This window comes from Anopheles coustani, chromosome 2 (assembly GCF_943734705.1).
Source record: "Anopheles coustani chromosome 2, idAnoCousDA_361_x.2, whole genome shotgun sequence".
Taxonomy (NCBI): domain Eukaryota; kingdom Metazoa; phylum Arthropoda; class Insecta; order Diptera; family Culicidae; genus Anopheles; species Anopheles coustani.
Genome location: NC_071289.1, coordinates 15,120,404 through 15,139,482, shown reverse-complemented (window position 1 = coordinate 15,139,482; position 19,079 = coordinate 15,120,404). Strand labels below are relative to the sequence as shown.

Sequence of the window (19,079 nt, the reverse complement as noted above, 5' to 3'; positions counted from 1 at the left end):
TGCAGCGGCTTTCAGACTAAACGCCAACTCGATGGAACTACTTTCGCAAGTCTTCACTTTTCTCTTTCTGCTCTCGTGGGCCTCAACGCAACGAAACCGGTTTCGGTGAACCCTAAATCTTCGCCAATGTCCCGCGTGACTCAATTGTTTGAAGTTGGAATTTGCGTTTTTCTTCGATCAAAAACCCCCTCCCTCGGTCGTCTTCATCTCAAGCGCCCTAAAATCGCCTCGGAAACTTTTCTAAGGATGGATGCCACCCAAAAGATATCATCAACACTTCAGGAAGCTCCTTGGAGTTGATTGCAATTGCATCGAGCGGCGTCGGTCGACTACTGAACCACTGGGAATGCCTTTCGAAATGTGTCCCGGAATTAAACGCTGTAAATAAAACTACTGAACCGGGGAATTTATGCGGAGTGCGCTCCGGGTGAATTTACTAGAGGTGCGAGTCGCTTGCGGATGAGGAAAGTGATTGCACTGCTGAGATTTAATCGTTCACCTGGAAGAATGGATGTGAAAGACAATTTAGATGCTGAAATGCAGTGAAACGAATCGAATGAATTCTTTTGATCGTTGGAAGTGGGCTGAATTGTCCACAATGCTTAAGAAATTCCCTGCCATTTACAACGATGCAATAAATTTGAGATGTTTCTTAACCCGGCACGAGTAAACTTCAGTGATCTATAATTACTCTAAAAGTGTAATTCCTAGAACAGGTTACTGCCGTTGTTGAGTTAGCACATATTTGATGAATAAGTTCTTCGTTTTATAAGCCATACGTAGATTGAGGGCGAAAGATCATGTTTGAAGTGAATCACAATAAGCATTTATTTAGATATCCAACTTTAGTTTTCAAGTTAAAATTGATTTTCCATGCATAAATATTTGCTTCTTGAAACATTTAAAAACGATAAAGCTGTTATTCTATTTTAATTCGTCGTTGATTTTCAACATTTTATCATTAAAAATGACGTTCTTATATTTTAACTACACTCAACTGTTAGCATTATATTCAAGACTAGAAGATGAATTAGAAGAATTACCATTTTCGCTGTTGCTAGCATTTAAAAACAGCCAAAACAACGTCGCTGGTACAGATAGTGTCAAAGTTACCACGTCGTGCCGATTGCCTACCGTTAGGGGCCAGTAGGTTGAAATGCTGCGGTTGAATATTTGTCCAGCAGCCGAAGGTAAAACGGAAGGAGACTCTCACTAAATGAGGACAACATCTATCTTGAGCGTCACCGCGAAGTAGTTTGTCATTTGCATTTATCCTTGTGCGCAAATGTTGTGAAAAACAAAAGAAAACTAACTGCAATGAAGAGAAGGGGAGATCCGGTTGGCATGTTTTTTTTTGGGTCGAACGATCTGAACTTCCGGGCTGTATGGCGGCGGGGTTGAGAAGGAATAATTTTAACTTTGGGTCGAACCAGCCACCCACTTTAATCTTACTCATTACGAATCATTTCTATGATCTGGCACGTTTTGTGGATAAATTTCGGACGTCCAACATTCGGGTGGAATTCCAACTTAAGGGCAGAGTCCAGCGATGCTTGATGCTTCGAGAATCAATTCCTCGCCAACTTAACCTCAATATATTTCAAATGTTCAAAAGCTAGATTGTCAAACAACTGTTATGTTTATTAGAACTATTTAATTTACTCCAACCTATATTACGCTTTTGTAAAAGGAAAACAGCCCTCCTTCGTTTAGTCTGATCTATTTCCAGTGTACTTAATAAAGTAAACTTCATACATATGTCGAACGACAAGCGCTTTGTAATTTCAGAAAACTCGTCGACATTTCTGATTTCCTCGCTCGGTTTATTTGAGATTCTGTTTATGTTCTGGCATTTATTTTTGAAACCCAGAATCCGACCCTCCTTTCCTCGACTCCCCTCCCCGCCCCTGGGCCCGTGTGGAACCTGCGCTGGGGGTGGTAGTTAGTTTTTCCGGTGAAATCACAACAACTAGTGGTAACAATACTTTGTAATTTCGATCGAAACGGGAGATACATGAAATTATCTCGCTCGTTCGTGGTTTGCCATTCTCATTTTCATTTTGACGCAAAACATGGCAATGCCTGTCCCGCTCTGTGTTATGTGTGCATGAATATGGTTGGGGTTTTTCCGGGGGATAAACTTTGGTCGAGCTGGAAAACCCTGGCACTGGGGCGCCCCGGGAGGAAAGGGGAGCATGTTGGAATTTGTTTGCATTTTGAGATTCGTGTTTTACGAGTCCTTGTTTTTATCGTTACATTGCAGCGGCTTCGTGCACCGCACCACCGCCACCGGGGGGGTCCCGGGGAGTTTTCCGTCCATTGGCTTGCTGTTTCATCTTTAACGGCGTCGTGTGATGCGGTGTTGGGTGAGAGGCACTAGCATACAGGAAGATGGCAGGAAGGGGTTACACTACTCTGGTACGGAGTAGTGTTTTCTCATTCCGAAATGTTGTATCCAATTTCGGGTTTGCCAACAACGGAAACCAAAAGCAGCACAAAGCGGGAAAAAAACACACACACACATAAGCAAGAGAAGAAAGACTCGGTGCACCAAATTGCTACCTTTTTGTCCCCAAAAACGGCACGGATGCTAACGGGGGACTGATGTAAATTGAGCATGAAAGCAATTGCAGAACCGTTACCGAGCGTGCCGTTGGAATGGGGAGCGCTGGAAGTGACACCGGGGCTGGTGACTCCCACAGCAACGCCGGTCACAGATCGTTGCCGGATCTTTCCTTGCGACGCTCCGGAGCTGCTAAACGGATGCATTTGTTCGGATGATGCACTTATCCGGTGCGGGATGCATCGTTGCCGTTGGCTGCTGTCGGGTGCAGGTTAACCAGATTGCAGCAGCAACGACGAGAGTGGCCTTGTTGCCGGAGTTCCGCACGCCTTCGTATCCCTTTGTCTGGAGCCTTTTCTTCTTATGAGTTCTTTGTGTGTAATGAGTAATATAATTTGTACGCTTTAAAATGGAATGGAAACCGAAGGCGACCCGCTCCACCGGAACAACCGAGGTCCTGCTCGGGCGAGATGGCACCGCCGGGACCGACCATGGGACAGTGGAACCATCATCCCACAAACTAATCAAGGGTTTTCCTTGGACCGAGCGTTCCTTGGCCGGTCGGTTCTGTTTTGCGAATAAATCTCCCTTCCCGGAAAGCAAATCATTTCCAATCCAAAGGATCATCCGTGCGTTCGGGGGGTCGGGTTTTGGGGCGTGGTGCGGAAAAAGGCACCCACCCGGCCGCATTCGACCAGAAATGATACGATGAAAAATGTTTCGTTTCTTGGTGTTCCCCGTACGGTTGCATCTCGACGCCCATTTCCACATGATTGACCAAACGATAGTGGTTGCATTCGTTTGTTTATTTATTTTTTTTTGTCTTTAATTTCCGTTTTATAATTAGTTTTGTGTGCTTTCAATTTTCACGATCCGGAAAACTCTCTCATTGTCTCTCTACCACACTCTCTCACGCTCTCTTCCTCTACGAACTTTATGTCCCTTTAGGTTAAGCAGCGTAACAAGCCCTACATTGCGACGCCGAAAAATGGCTGACAGTAAAGGAGAAAGTTTTGGATTTTCGTTTAAAGATAAGCCCGCATTCCACCTCGAACACGGTCACCGCGGGTCATTTTTGGATTGTTTTTTTTTATATCGTTTTCTTTTTTATTTTGTTCAGCTCAACATTTCCAGCTAGAAGTGTTACCATACGGTGGTATGGTATTACAAGGACGGAATCGGCGAAGGGTTTACTTTTTACTGGATCTTAAACTATAAACACAGCACTAATGAAAATCGGTCGTACAAACATGAATTGCGATGGTCATTTGATTTGTTTAAAGCTTGGTGGTTTATCAACAATTAAATTTAGTGATGCAAATTTGCGGTTGTTGCTGTAGATGTCTGTTTGACAGAAGACTATTCACTTTTGCCGCCAGAGATTCACATACCTAGTTTAAATTATTTCTACAAGTATGGAACAAATATTTGATAAAAATGATGGTGCAAGTACCTCCGCTTTAAAATGTTTGGCATAAACAAGGCATTAAGAACGACAATTCAATTCATTAAGAGTGTCCTCCTGCCTTTCGTTCACCTGTTATGACAACATAGCAAATCAGTAAATTACCTGATACCTCATTTCAGCGCATACTATGATTCCCTCAACATGTCTTCACTCTACACTTTCTTCGCGGAGAAACCTATTGTCCAACGGGCTTCGCAAAGCATCATCATTTGTTGAGCATTATCATATAATAAGAAAATGGAAAGCTGATCCTTTCGTTCGATTCAGCATCTCATCTTACGTCAGGCCTTGGCCAGGGAACACCGGCTTCCCCAGATACACATCCTGTCAAACGGAACGGATCCTTCCTGGTTCCGGCAACGGGAAATCGTTAGCGTCCCATGCCTGTAGTAGAGTTATGCCAAACACACATACACACACTCCATTCCTGTTAACGGGGTCGTTGCGATTGCAATCGAATGCGCGTGCAGTGTATGCCCTAGTTTCCGGACCGTGGCGTACGGCTAGAGGCTTTCGCTGTTTCCGGTTAGCAGCCATTTCGTTCGCTCCTTTCGTCGAACCGAGCTCTCTTATTCGGTGCACTCGAGTCACGTAATTGATCCACGTATTTGTTATTGCAACAATAAATGTTTTGTGAAAATATTATTCCCCTTCGTTGGAAGGAAAGGAGTGTGGATGGCGAAGTGCGGCAGGAAGCAGGCATTGGCGGTTTGTCACTCGCAGGACACGACCCTACATGTTGGCATGGTGTACGTTGCTATGTGTGTGTGTGGGAGTAAAACGAGAAACCTAGTCAGGTGCAGGATGCGATTGCAGAATATGACTGCTTGAGGCACCGTTGAAGGAAGCTGTCTTCACCATCATCGGAACGAGATCCGCAACGAAGATGTGGAATCTTCGTTATAAGCGGCTGTTTTTGTTGCGCTCGATGAGGATGTATGTAGGAGCACCGGATCTTCGAGTGTAGGAAGGCAGACATGAATTATTTTAATGATAATTTGCTTCGTCTCGATCCATTCGGTAAGAATCATTGTACCCAAAGCCTCTTAGAATTGCAACAACCACTTGTTTCTCCGCACCGCCACAATAAGACGGACGGTGCTTGGAAAGCTAATCGAATTGTTCCCTCGTTAGCGGGGGGCGAATAACGGCCCTAGCAAGGGAGTGCAAGAGAGCACAGGTGTATTACAGCGGAATCATTATCCTTTCCTGTCGGCAAGATAAGCTGAGAATCAAGAGCATCCGAGTGGCAGATGATAGATTTCACATTTGATATCCGGTGGCTTACCGACCGATGTATCATCACATCAGATGATTAATTTATAAACCCGAAGGTATAGGGCACTCCCAGGCCGAAGCTGTACACCGTCAGGGTTCTATTTTCCTTCAAATCAACGTGCAAAGGACACTTTCAATTCAACTTAACACTTTGCGATCGTCTGCATATTTAAATAGAGAACATTTGTATTTCCTTATGCCATTAGAAACATGCATAAAAAATTCGTTTGCATCAGAGTTTTTCCGACTGATTCTGTTCCATCTGCGTTCTCAAATCGAGAAAATTTGTTTCTCAAATAAGGGCTTCCAAAGCGGCGGGCGACTAATGCATTTTATTGGGCACATTATCGATGCAGGGAAGGAAAAATAACGGCACACTTAATGCCACTAGCAGACACGGCTTGGCTTGGCTTGGCTCGGATAATTGCCATCACTAGGAAAAATGTAGATAGGGACAACGAAAAAAAACACAAAGTTCGCGAAAAATGTGGATCGATGCCAAACAAATTTGCAAACTAGACAAGTTTGCATCCATTTGTGCCAAAATGAATTCTTTTTGAATTAATTCGTAGGAAGTGGAATTTGCTTCGTTCCCTTCGCACCCCTTCCGGGAAAGCGTTTTACCTGCATTGCATAGTGGAGCGTCTGTTGAGGGAAATCATTCTAACACCACCACCCTGTAAGAAAATTGCTCGGTAAAGCAGAACAAATAATGCACTTCACAATATGAGACATGCCGCTACGACTCGTCATTAAGGATCTGATATAGAATAGGACTTTCATACAGGAGCCCGGAGAGAAATGTGTCTCGATAAGGTGGTGCTTAGGTTCCGGGTGAATAAATTTTAAGTAAATGCAAAGGAAAGTACATTTGAATGTGGAGCTGATGGAACACACCGGTACGTTGCTTAATCCCTTGAAATTATTAATTGATTCCGAGTTCACGGTAAGAGGACTGCACACCCTGAACTGGTGCGACTCCCGTTTCGTCCCAGAGCTACCTTCACTACCACACAGCTGGCATCTGCTCACGGGACGGATGAGTGGCTTGGCATGTTGAATGTAATTTCAATTTGGCCCAACATAAACCCCCTATGCCCCGAGCACGGAGAGATGATAATTTTGTTAAAATATTATACTCGGTACCCGGAAAAGGAAAAGGTCAGCGAACGTACCACTGGGCGGCGGAGGCCCTCCGGGGAGATAAACCCGGAAGAAAGCATTCCATGCACCATTCTTCCGAAGACGATGCGAAAGGATGCGTCCAGCCATCCAGCCAGCCAGCCTGCCAGTGCTCTGTGCTGGAGCCCGGGAGCGGGAGATAACAGCATGTAAACATAATCATTTGCATGTCATGGATCAAACCAACCAAGGGAAAATCCTGCCCCTCGACACCACTTCCCCTGCACCCTTTCCGGGGTTTTCCCCTGGACACCAAACGCTCCAGAACGTCGGAAACAATGGCATCCAGGGCAAACAATACTATCTCATCCTCATCAGCGCCACCACCGCACGCGTACGAGGATCCGTTCGCCCTTTGTCGGTGCCGGGAAGGGTCGAAAGTGCAGGCCATATATCACACTTTCCGAATGCAATATGTGATTAGGCACTCCATACGGTCCATAGTGTTTGAGTGTCGAGCGAGTGTGTGCCGCCGTTCTAGCCACAACACAATTTCCCCACCCAAGGAGTGTGTGTGTGTGTGTGGGGGGTTAGCATGTGTCCATAGTGCGACTGTTGCCATGCATAAAGTCACGGCAAACAAACGTGTCGTCGGGGGGTTCTGACCTTGCCGTGTCTTGTGCCGCCGACCACTGGCAAGCGTGCAGCAAAGGCCACCACCTTGGCTGGGAAAGCGGTCCTGTGATGATGCCGAAAATGGTTTGCTCACTGTTGTTGTCGTAGCAATATAAATATTTCAAAAGGTTTACATTTAAAGAAGTCTCGAACAAATTTGAGTCAACCGTCGTTTTTTGTTTTCTTTATTTTCCATCGTATTTTTAATGGTAACGATTTTTTACTGATTCAATATGCGATTCAATATGCATGAGCTTTTTCACAAACATATCATTATTCATTATACAATTATTTGATGGCCAGCTGTTTCGAATTTCTACAAACAAAACGAATTCGCACAATTGCATGATATTTCACATGTTCATTTTTTATTTTCACATCCACGTCCATTTCCATATCCACACTACGGCAGTTTTTAACACTATTTGCGACGAAAGTACTCCTAGATCTAAGCTAACGTACATACAATAACTGACTCCTGAGGGGTTGGTCCCCCCGTTTGCCCATCCCAAAGCAGGCGGTATGCTTACAAACGTCACCCTGCGAAAGCCACAGCTCTCTTTCACCGGTTCGACCATTCGACCGAACGGAGGCTCGCCAGTTCCGAAATGATTTACGATGTGCAATTTCCGCAAAGTCGCACTAACTACGAGACTAACTGTGCAAAACGATGCAACGAACACGGCACTCGCAATCAGTTCGCATCCTGGTCTATCGAGCCCCCAACAAAGCACCTTTTGGTTTTCACCTCCTGGTGTGTGACACGCGTTTGAAAATGGCCTCGTGGTTTAGAATTCCTTCGCAATGGCGACCCCTTTGCTGCCGCCGATGCTTCCTAGAGTGATAGATCATTAAACTAACCCTGACCTGCTGCCTGTCTGTGAACGGAATGCGGAATGCAACTTTTCTGTCCAAATCAGCGACATCAAAGGATGGAGGAAATCGGTATCTTAACCGGTTCAGCAAACCGCCAAACCTCAGCTACTCGCGCATATATTTACAAGCCTGCGATAAAAACGCAGATCAAAACAACTGTCAAATCCCAGTTGCAGACGCTGGGAGGAGACATTCAAGCTAACCTAATGCAGAACGGTGAGAAAAGGTGCCTCCGATGAGAGGGTTGGGAAGTGAGAAAGAAAGCGGAAAGGTTTCCCACAGCCACGCCGGGTCAGATCGGTCGTAAAAAGACGGTTCCGTCCGCCCGGGAGACGGTTCAAAGTAAACCTCGAACGGCTGCTCGTTAATGAGAGCTGCGAAATCATCGAACCCGTAGACGTAACGTACCCTACTTGCGCGGCCGTATGCACAGTCCTCACGGCTGTGGGTAAGAGTTTCTAGGCGATAAAGGGCCCGGGCCGGACGCTGGCGTCGGGCGTTGCATGATTGACGCGCGATGCGCCGAAAACCTTAACTTACTTAACACATGTCGACAGACTCCAGTCATGCGCGTTCGAGTGGGGTTGCGCCATCGAGCGCAATGTCGGCTTTTGGAATGGACATTTCGGAACCTCCGCTCCCGCTGCCGAGATGTTTGCACTCGGTCCGCCGTGACACGTTCGGGAGCCTCCGAGGAGGCCTCTGCGTTAGAGCGACTTCAGTTTCAGTGCTTTTTCGAGCCGACCTTGACCGGACGCGATGGCACTGCCCAGCTGGGACAGGAGAAACCGTACGATGCGCTTCAGGACGAAGTACAGGGCACCGAGAAGGACGGCTAGCAGGAGCAGCCCAGCACCGGCCACGTCGTAGTAGTGGTACTGCAGGAAGGGCATTCGGGCTGCCGGATAGTGGAAGTGGTCGACGCCCCCATGGCGGATCACGTACTCCGTCCACCAGACCGCCTTCTCCACCGGTCGCATCGGCTGGTCTCGAACGAGTCGTCCCAAACGGGCGATGTTGCGCTTGTACCTAGCGGGAGAGGACCACCGACGAAAAACCGAACCGTTAGCAAACAAACGCGTCACGCTACGCTACCCTCGAGCTCGAAGGGCCCGGGATGCTGCCAGCCTACCTCTTGTTGCGGGCGACTTCCAAGATCGCTTCGCGCAGCGACTCCTCGGTCAGGCGCTCCATCCACACCGAGCGACCGATGCCCCGTTCCACCACCTTGTCCGCGTTGCCGAACTGGTCGAAGTTGAACGGGATGACCACCAGCGGAACGTGCCGGTCGATGGCTTCCTCCATGGACTGCTGGCCGCCCTGCATTACGAACACTTTGACGTTCGGGTGCGCTGGAAAGAGTCAAACCAAAGGGATCAATTAGCTAAATCCTTCGTAACGATCGTCGAACCTTTGAGGTCAGGGATTGTCAATAAAGAAAAGTAATCGAAAGGAGTATGTACAGAGTCAATTAAAATCATTTATGTGGTTACATGAATAAATTTTAAATCAAAACCATCTATTAAATTGAAAGTATTACTTGTTTTCGGAAACTATTGATACTTACGAAAATATCATAAGAGATTGCATTGAATCAAACAAAAAAGCTAACAAAAGTACGCATGATTTGAACTAAATAACTTTCATCGCCTTTTCTTTTCTTACTTAATAGTATTTACACATGAACAGGTTTTTTACCTACATTAAAAGAAACTCTTTGAGGTTAGTTTAAGTTCAACGATTAGCACAAAGTGGTTCATTTACAATTTGAATAAATGTCAGTTTTAAAATAATAAAACAGGTAACCTTAAAATTATTGATGTTATTGGAAAAATCGGAGTATGAATAAGATTTGTAACAAATAATAAACATTTCACTTTTCATAACCAGCACCGGATCAAACTATTTTCTTTTCGAAACTACTGTTTGTTACACTTTTTCCCGATGGTTTCATACTTTCTTTATCTTTTAACACATTCAAATCTATTTATTTGTTAAAAGAATATATTTAATTTAAAGTGCAAATAATTATCATTGATCTTTTGATCTTTCATGGTTGCACAATATATTTGAAATAGCTCTCTAATTACTAAATCTTTCGATTAATTCTTATCGTAGTTCAAGATAAGCAAACCAATTTGCATGAATACCAATGCAAGCTTTTGCAAATAGGTCGTGGCACTTCAAATGGAAAGATTAGACCGAAAATAGACAATGATGAAGCAAAATCAAAGTAAATGTATGAAAAATATCATGGACAAATAAAATCGGTGGATTCTTAGGTTTTCTACCCGCGGCTCAGAGCCAACGCGAACGCTCAGTCGACTCATAGGTAGATCCGCCTGTGTACATAGTGTTTATTAACTTCATTCATTCAACGTGCATTTCAATTATATTTGTGTATTTACTGTAAGAAAGCTGTAAGGAGATAAATTGGCATTTATCTTACAACGATCGGTCTCTCAAACAAAATCAATTCGAAGTTTGTTCGTCAGATATGTGAGGAAAAATGTCAAACTACAAAAACTCACAAGGAAGAAGGAAAACATCGTTTAACAAAAGCTAAGGAAACCAACCAGATGGAAGCTGAATCCACCGGCAACATCCTTGAATGCCGAGCATCCCGCCAATATTTGAACTTGAATTTCAATCCCGCATCTTCGAAATCCTTCGGCAAAAACGTCGCGTGGAATTGATTACCTCTCCGCCACAGGTGCTGCGGGAAAGATGCAAAGAAAGCCTACCCCTCGCCAACCCCCAGAAGAAATAACTATCATAATTTATGCAACTTTCGTCCTTGCCAGCCGCAGAAAGAGCAGAGGCAGCGATGATCTTGAAAAGCACAAATGGCGCATCCCGAAACGTGTTCGCCTCGGAAACACCACGATGCGGCGCAGTTTTGCCGATGAACTTGACTTCGCATGGCCAAAAACATCCACATCCGATGCCGAAAATCCGCATCGCGCCGATTATGCAATCGGTGTCTTCAGTAGATTCGTCTATTTTATCGATCGCTCGCCGCGTCGCGTTTGACGCACTCCGTGGCCACAAGAATAGCCCAAAACCAGTTTTGCAGGCGGGCGCGCGCGCTCGCGGGGGCCGGTTGATGACAATGGGAATCGCCGTCAACCCGCCGTCTTGTTCGATATTTCATCCCACCACCCCTGAAAAGGCCGTGACTCAGCCGATAAAGAGTCGATGCAAATTATGCGACACGGGTTCCTCGTCGGGTTGTGTGCCGTTTTGTGGAGCTTCCCCTGTTGACGAGCGATCGTTATGATGTGTCGAAGATCCTCCCATTCATCGTTCGTGAACCCCGCTCGACAGACGAGAGTGAAATTGAGTGGCTTACGAAATGCCACTTTTTCTTCTCGTGCGGATGATGAGGGGGGTTTTTAATTCATCTTGATGGATAGAAGCTCGTAAGTCGGTCAAGGATGCTTTCTTGTGCGGGAATGGTGGTTGCTCTGTTTTCCTCCGGTAAAACCACTTGCGACCGCAAAAACCCGGAGCAAAACATAGAAATAATCCAGATAATCGACGCGGTGTATGTGAGCCCTCAAACCTGTGACGCAAGCGGGTCAACTTTTGGCACTCTCTGACAGTGTCCAATCCGCAAACATTTGATCCGCTTGATTATTCAGCTGGGAATGATTGATTGTTGCCGAAAGTGGCCCAACGAGTTGGCGCAACCTTTTCTAATCTTTCAATTTATCTTGTTGCGGGAAAGTTGAAGGTTAATTTAAAAAAAAATAGGCATGTTAATATGACACTCTTTATCAAATCCAAACAATTGGTGGAATGGAGAGGAGGAATGAAATCATTAAAAAAAATCATCCTCACTCAATTTCAAATGGATGCTGGTCGAAACTTGATAAGAAAATAAAAGTTGCACAAATTGTCGTGTTCCAAATATGTCACTGCTTTTATAAATAGAAAACTTGTTTCCAGAGCACATAGCCTTATACAAGTTTTGCTTTATTTGCCAGAAGCAGGAGCCATTTCAACTCACCATCCTAATGAAAGTTGCCTCAATCGAGATCACGTCGATGATTTGCATTTTCAACAACGATTCCCTATCGTAACATTGTAGCGTTGTATCTCGCCCTTTCCCAGCACTTTACTCGAGCTCCATTCATCCGTATTTGCTTGCAAATGTGACAGCCGGTCAGCACCCGAGAATTGCTACGATCAATAACAACAACGAAACAAACTGATCGCACGATACAAGTTGAGCAAATTTTAAGATCTCTTAACTGTACGCTGATTTTGAACGAGGTCAAACCAAAGGTACATTAACTACAAATAGATCGTAAGCGGTAAACATAAACTAGGAAAAAACAACTCTAGGGTATGTTTTAAGGGGAAATCTATAAACCACCAGCTATAAACGGCCAACATTGTAACCCAGCATGTGAAGCGTAATGGCGAAACTTTTTGTAAGGCTGTTTTGTTTGCAAATAGTAGCAATTATTTTTGGGAATTTTCTTGACACACGCCACTTGACCTTGACAGGATAATGAAGAGTAAAAACTAAGCACACATCACTCATACGATCTATTTCAAACAGTGCCATTACGCGTACTTTACGGCACTTTTATGAGTGTCCCTTTCGGCTGCTGTAAAATGATAATTAAGCAAGCGCACATTCGGTTCGCGCAACGAGACAGATAAATCCATTACGTTGGCTTGTGGGTTGAATTTTTTTTTCACCTTTGCTTGCTCAAATAAAAGCCAAAATCGTACAGGCGAAATTAACATGCGTAAAAAATAGAACCTTCCCTAGAACCAGCCGGGGTAGCCATTACCGTTTCGCCAAACGGTGTCCCATTAAACCGGGGCCCCTCGTCAGTGGCCGGTTTTTAATGCGGACGAATGTTGTTTGCCTTTCGGACCGGACCTAAACACCCTCGTCGTTGCTCGTTACCGTTGCCAACATCGGTCATTCCAGTGAAGTTCCCTTTTTTTTACCACCTCTTAACACTCTTCCCGTCGTGCCAGAAGAAAAAAAACGGGTGCCCGTTCCCGCCATTTTCGTAGCACGAGGTGTGAAAAGTTGTTACACAAACACAAACAAACACACAGAAGTGGCCACGGATTCTAGGAAGCCCGGTTCCCGGAGTTCGCGTCCGTTTGCGTCGGACAGCACTTCACACCTTCGCGTCGTGCAATTGGCGCCGGCCGGGAAAACTCACCGAGTAGGTCCTGCTGGGGCAGCCAGCGCTCCATCCGGATGTTGGTGGTGCCGTTCAGGTCGAGGTCCGCGTCGTGCTTCCAGAGGACGTCGTACTTGAGCGACTTGAACACCTCGAGGAACAGGTTGAGGTTCCGCTGGTTCAGCGAATCGCTGCGGATGAGCGTCCCGAGGCTGAAGTACACCACGCCGTGCTCGGAGCGGTCCAGGTACGCCTTTAGGTCGGCCGGCAGCGACTTCGGTGGGTGGATGTGCATGAACCCGATCTGCACCGAATTGGGCAGCATGGGACGAACGTAGCCGATGCTCGGTTCGGCGTTCACCAGCAGGAAGTCGACGCGCCGTATGAGGTCCGCCGAGCGCGACATATTGCTGCCAAAGTTCTGCTCGATCATCCGATCGAAGGTGACGAAGTCGGTCGGCATGATGTGGTACTTGATCACCAGGTTCGACACGACCGCCTCCACCCGCTGCAGGAAGGTGAGATCGCGCGTAAACTTATGGTTCATCTCGGGGTGGGCGACCACGTTCATCACATTGCCCATCGCCTCGTGGCACGTGCCCATTGAGTCGATCGAGGTGATGCCGATCATGGGTGCGTTGAACAGCTCGGCGAACGCGTACATCGGCGTGAACTGGTAGTACTCCACGATCACCACGTCGAAGTGCTCGTCCCGGCTGTGGATCAGCGCCTGCACGTCCGGATGCGCCAGCTGCGCCTCCAGGAACAGCTTCGTCAGCGTGCGCAGCCGCGTCGCGATCTGGTAGAAGTTCATATTGCGCTGCTTCATATCGACCACGTCGAAGTTCTCGTTCACGATCCGGTACGAGTAGCTCCAGTCGATCACGGTCACGTTCGGGTGGTCCGTCGCGAACGGATCGGTCGTCATCACCGTCAGCTGGTGGCCACGGTCGATCAACCCGCGCACATACGCCTGATACACTATCTGGTGGCTTCGGGCGGGCGATGGAAAGATGGCCAGTATCCTTGCACCGTCGGCTAGGATCGGCATCGTCAACGCCACCACCAACGCCACCAGCCCGCAAATGTTCACCCTTTTGCACCACATCGTCCTTCGACGTCGAGGACACTTTTCTTTTCCTCTATAATAATCCTAGAATAATTTTCACCACAAACTCCACGCAAGGATCGTTTCGCGAGCGCTCCACGAGGAACGAAGCGAAAAACTAAATTCGTCCTGAGATCCACCGGCTCGCGATACGACCGTCTATCAACTAAAAGATGCAACAAGCATTCGTTGTGATTTTATACGACCGCGATCGGTCGGCGTACCGCACACACGGGGGAAAAAAAACCCCGAACTCGCAAACAAACTCGGCAACAGCAGCCAAACAACCCGCGACTGTCCGTCGCATCTCGCATGTCCTCATGGCGTTAGAAATGGCAGCGAACAAGAAAAAGAAGAAACATCCCCCACCCCACCCCACCCTAGTGGTCTAGTCCCGCCCCCGGTCGCGATGTCACCCCGAGCGTTACCCTATCGGGCAGGTCGTGTGAGTAACTACTACGCGACACCGTGAAGATGTTTGTTTTTTCCTTTTCCTCTTCTCTGGTGTGAGTTTTCGTGGGCCTTTTTTTCTATCTTACTTTGCGTTGCAACTCCGAGAGCATAGACCAAACCCGAACGGTCACGCGTCCACTTGCGATCGACACTTGCCGTCATGATTGTGGTGGCACAATTTTCGTCACTTTGCGCGGAAGACTTGGGCGACCGAACAGGAGAGGAACCCGGCGTACAAACGGCGTGGGTCATTCATTTCACTACTTCCAATCCCGCAATACGCGCCGCACGTACACCGTTGTGCGATCCGTTTCTGTTCTGTGTGTATTTCGGATTTTCCATGTTATGCTTTTCGATCTTTCTATCTATTTTTATTTGCCTTTCCAAAGGATTTTTATTTGCCTTCTTGTAAGGGAGCCTTTTTCGGTATTTGCTCTGTTCAATGTCGGTTGGCTTTTGGTACGTTTCAAACACCCCACCGGGTTGGCTGCTTTGTTCTGCTCAGCTGGGGTCAGCACGAGATCGGCAGATTATCAGTTTCACGTGACTCGTTTTGGTGGACTTGCAAACGCACCGGGACGCGCCCAGTTCCCAGAAAGGATGTGTGCGTGTGCCGTTTAAAGAAAATGAAAGATGAATGACAAATGACTTTCATCTTGGGGGTTTGGGCACTAGCGTGACAGCGTCAAGGTCACACACACACCGATCGCGCCTGGGAGTAGGTGCATTCCCGCCGATAACTAATGCAGGCCGGTTCATGGTAACGTCTTCATTCGGCAGGTGTGAAAGATTGTCACGATTAATCATGATGTTTTTTGACCCGCGCAAGAGGCATGTGAACCGATGTACGTTTAGGAAAGGGATGGCAAAGCTTGGTGTTTGACGCCCAAAAATGGGTAGGACTTTTGTCAAGCAAGATACAAATTGTTGTTAATTAATTTGCATTTCCTAACACGCAATCTCACACTCCTGAATTATTGCCTTTATATGGTTTTAACGATTTCCAATCAAAATAAAATATTTAAACGACGAAAAATAACAAAACACATTGGAAAAAGAGATCACCGTGCTAGTAAACATACAAAAACAAAACCTGGAAACACCTTTGAGTTGTTTACTCAAACCATTGCGAACCTTACCTGAATTGCAAAATATCCATCAAGATGAACGCACAGATTTGGACATCGAACTTCATGCGAGCGGATGGTGCAACTAATCGAAGAAAATAGCTCCCACTAACAGCGTTTAATGTGTGAAGGTCACACCATTTATTAGCGGAAAATATGGAGGGCGTATGCCTTCCCCAAAATAAATGCATCTCACGCTTTGCCCCAGTTCGCCGCGATTAGATAAAACCCCCTGTTCGGTTTCGTTTCGACGCTCGATCGATGCTAAATCGTTGCAGATCGAATTGAATCTAGCATCCGTCAAAACGTGATGCTAGCGGGTTGCTAAAGCACCCTGCCCACCCTTTTCTCTTTCCGGCGGGTTCCGTCGAGCGGATTTTTTGAACGATCATCGCCTCCCGGCAAGCTTGAGCAATGTAGCATCAACTCGTTAGCGGCTATTATCGCATCACTTGCTCCACGAACCCGGGACCTGGCCCATCGGCGGTGGTGCCTCACACCAGTCGAAATTGGTAAAACTGAAGGTGTGTAGCCCCGGCGGGCCAGCCTCCCACCAGAACCGTACCCAACCCGCCAGCGGGTTCCACATTGTTCCGAGGGAATGGCCTGCATATCGGTACATGGCGTCGGTGCTCATGTTTTCGGCACCGTAATGAACTCCCTTTAGGTGTCAACTCCGGTTCGCGTTTGTACGCTCGAAACACAAGTGAAAAGTGGTACCTCGAACGGTGCAAAGAGACGGACCGGCACCGGCAGGTGGGCCTTTTTAATAAGCGTTTGACCCGTTTTGAGCCCCGGTGCGGTGACAATACTAGCAGCATTCGTCAAAAAGATCTTCGACAAATAGACGCCCAAGGTCGCTGCCACGAATGGGTGGGCTGTGGCATGAATGGAGCTGCGGCTTGCCGCATAAGTACGCCACTTATGCTACGGATCACCAAAGTTGACCACGAGTACATGAGCTGTGGTTTAGATTTCCAATTTTCGGTGTCCCCTAAGGGGGGGGGGGGGGGGGGGGGGGGGAATTGTTTGCCTACGTGGTTCAACAAATGGCCGTTCGAATTGTTATGCTAGAGTTCAACCGAACGGAGCTACGAATGCGTGCGAGTGAATAAGTGTGTGCCAGGGAACCATGTAGTGATAGGTCAAACGATGTAGAAAAGAGCCGAGTTCGAAACCGAAAGTGTTAATGGATGTTTTCTGGGCTTTGGAAAAACAAACACCCGATTCGCTAAACGTTTGCATACGTTGACGGACGCTGGTGTACGCATTCGTTCGGCAGCGAGCGAACAAGAACAGTTTCGAGTAGCCACTTAGGCCGACAGCTGAGAGTGTTTGAAAAAGGATGAAGTCCACCTCGGAATCCTCGGTAGTTGCGATTTGGGACAAATATTTCTAGCATCACTTGTGCGTGATGCAACCTTTTCTTTTCGCAAATATTTGGCCCGTTGTGGTCATTGCCATCCATTGTTGGTTTGAAAATAAACCAGTTTTCGTTCACGTACAGTTTTGGATCATAAGTCTAAAAATAAAATTAAAAGTTTCTTTCACCACATTCCTTTTGTTTGTATTTAAACATCACAAATAAGTTCACTTAAATGAAACAAAACAATCTTAACTTTCAAACATGCTTACAAACTAGCTCCAACTGTGTTAAGTTCCAATATTTTATTAAACAAATCCGGTTTGATAACATAATTTAAAGTCTCTTAGAAAAAGCTATTAGAATAACCACAATAATCGTCCAACTGTCAACTAAGTTCGGACCTGCTTGTCTATTAAAACCCAATTTGCGCACACCGGCCCCTGGTCATGCCATTTGTCAGCGAATCATTTTGTTTGCGTCAACTTTTACCAGAGAAATGAAACATCAAACAATCAGTAATACGAACCACAAATAAAGGGCCCCCGAAGGCAGATCGGAACTGATGATCATCATCCGTTTCTGGGTGGAAAATACTTTCAAGCCGCCCACATGCAGCCGATGTTGTTCGAATCTGTTTTGAAAGGAAAAAAAAACAGCAATTTGAAAGAACTAAAGCACCGTCCGTTGTTTTCGGAAGGTAAACATGTAAGCTAAGCAGTACCGCTTCACAACTCATTGTAGCTTCTAACTAGTTAGGCAAATGTCAACCTTCTTGTAATCGGACACGTCATCAAGGGATGAAACGTTAAGGGCGGTTCGAACATGAAGCGAATGTTCCCGGCGTTTCCGTGAGCAATGCGGACGGAATTACGTGTTACAGTGTTCATGGGTAGTATGGTTGGAATAGTGTGATATGCTACGATTTGCAAACTCTACCTTTTGTCGATTGAAATTATATCCTGGAGAAAATATCGTTGCAACTTGGTACGCTTTTACTAAATGACACGTTCCGATTTTACGACCTTGATGCGAATCCGATGAACATATTTTTTATTCATTTATTCTCTCCACAAAATTACTATGATTTTAAGTAATAAGGCACACTTCAATATTTTTTAAAATTTATCAATGTAGCCCCGTGAAAACGTTTGAGAAACTCTGGTCACCAAGCGCCTGCATGTAGGCAAACTAGCAACACACGTGTGATCCGTTGGTTCAAAATATACAAAAATGCATAACAAGAAGTACTAAAACAATATTTCTAGATATTGATTTGCAGTTAACTGATATATTGTGATACAAAATATACTTAATTCAAACCTCTAATGCATGGTTTTGAAAAGAAAGCTTTTATATGCATTTGCAAAGAAACTGAAATGCTCTAAACATGTTCAAAGCAAGCTGAATTAGTACAAACGTTCAAGTATTTTGCTGATTACGGCAGAATGGAAATTCATTTGTTAAATATGTATGTATTGAGTCATTTCTCACATTTTCCGATTCATTGCAAACTGATTCAAACAACATCTATCTGGAGACACCTCTGCACAACGATTCAATTGTGTTTTAGTAAATACTTTGCTTTCATGTATAGAACATGGCTCACATTTGTCTATCGACAACGCTTCTACTTACTTTTCCTTACAAATCAACACATTACTACACGTGCGCTTTGCGATTCGTTTCCGGAACGGTTGTTCGACCGAACGAATTAATTATCGGTTGTCGGAAGGCAAAGCCACGATAATCATCTCACGGCAGCGTGTTTGCATACAGTCAAAAATTACCCAACAAAGGGAAAATTCCTACGGAGGTGCTTCGCGCACATATGCCGCCGTTTCGTATAGGTTTGAATATTCCTTATATTCTTCCTGCTGGAGCACCTTG

At 45.9% G+C, this 19,079-nt stretch overlaps 1 protein-coding gene across 1 annotated transcript; it reads right to left on the bottom strand.

Moving 5' to 3' along the window:
* Positions 1-487: 487 nt before the first annotated feature.
* Positions 488-14,246, bottom strand: LOC131262499 (UDP-glucosyltransferase 2-like). Its single transcript, XM_058264514.1, has 5 exons — positions 13,178-14,246; positions 9,115-9,334; positions 8,763-9,011; positions 3,347-3,386; positions 488-499 (listed from the first exon to the last, which is right to left on the bottom strand). The coding sequence occupies exons 1-5, from the start codon at positions 14,244-14,246 to the stop codon at positions 488-490; spliced, it is 1,590 nt and encodes a 529-aa protein (XP_058120497.1).
* Between the last annotated feature and the right edge of the window lie 4,833 nt (positions 14,247-19,079).

Coding starts and splice junctions, on each gene's coding strand:
- LOC131262499 (XM_058264514.1), bottom strand. CDS start 14,246: ATGTGGTGCAAAAGGGTGAACATTTGCGGGCTGGTGGCGTTGGTGGTG. Junction 9,335..13,177: donor GCCCCAGCAGGACCTACTCG/GTGAGTTTTCCC, acceptor GACTCTTTCCAG/CGCACCCGAACGTCAAAGTG. Junction 3,387..8,762: donor CGCATCGTACGGTTTCTCCT/GTCCCAGCTGGG, acceptor CGGAAATTAAAG/ACAAAAAAAAATAAATAAAC.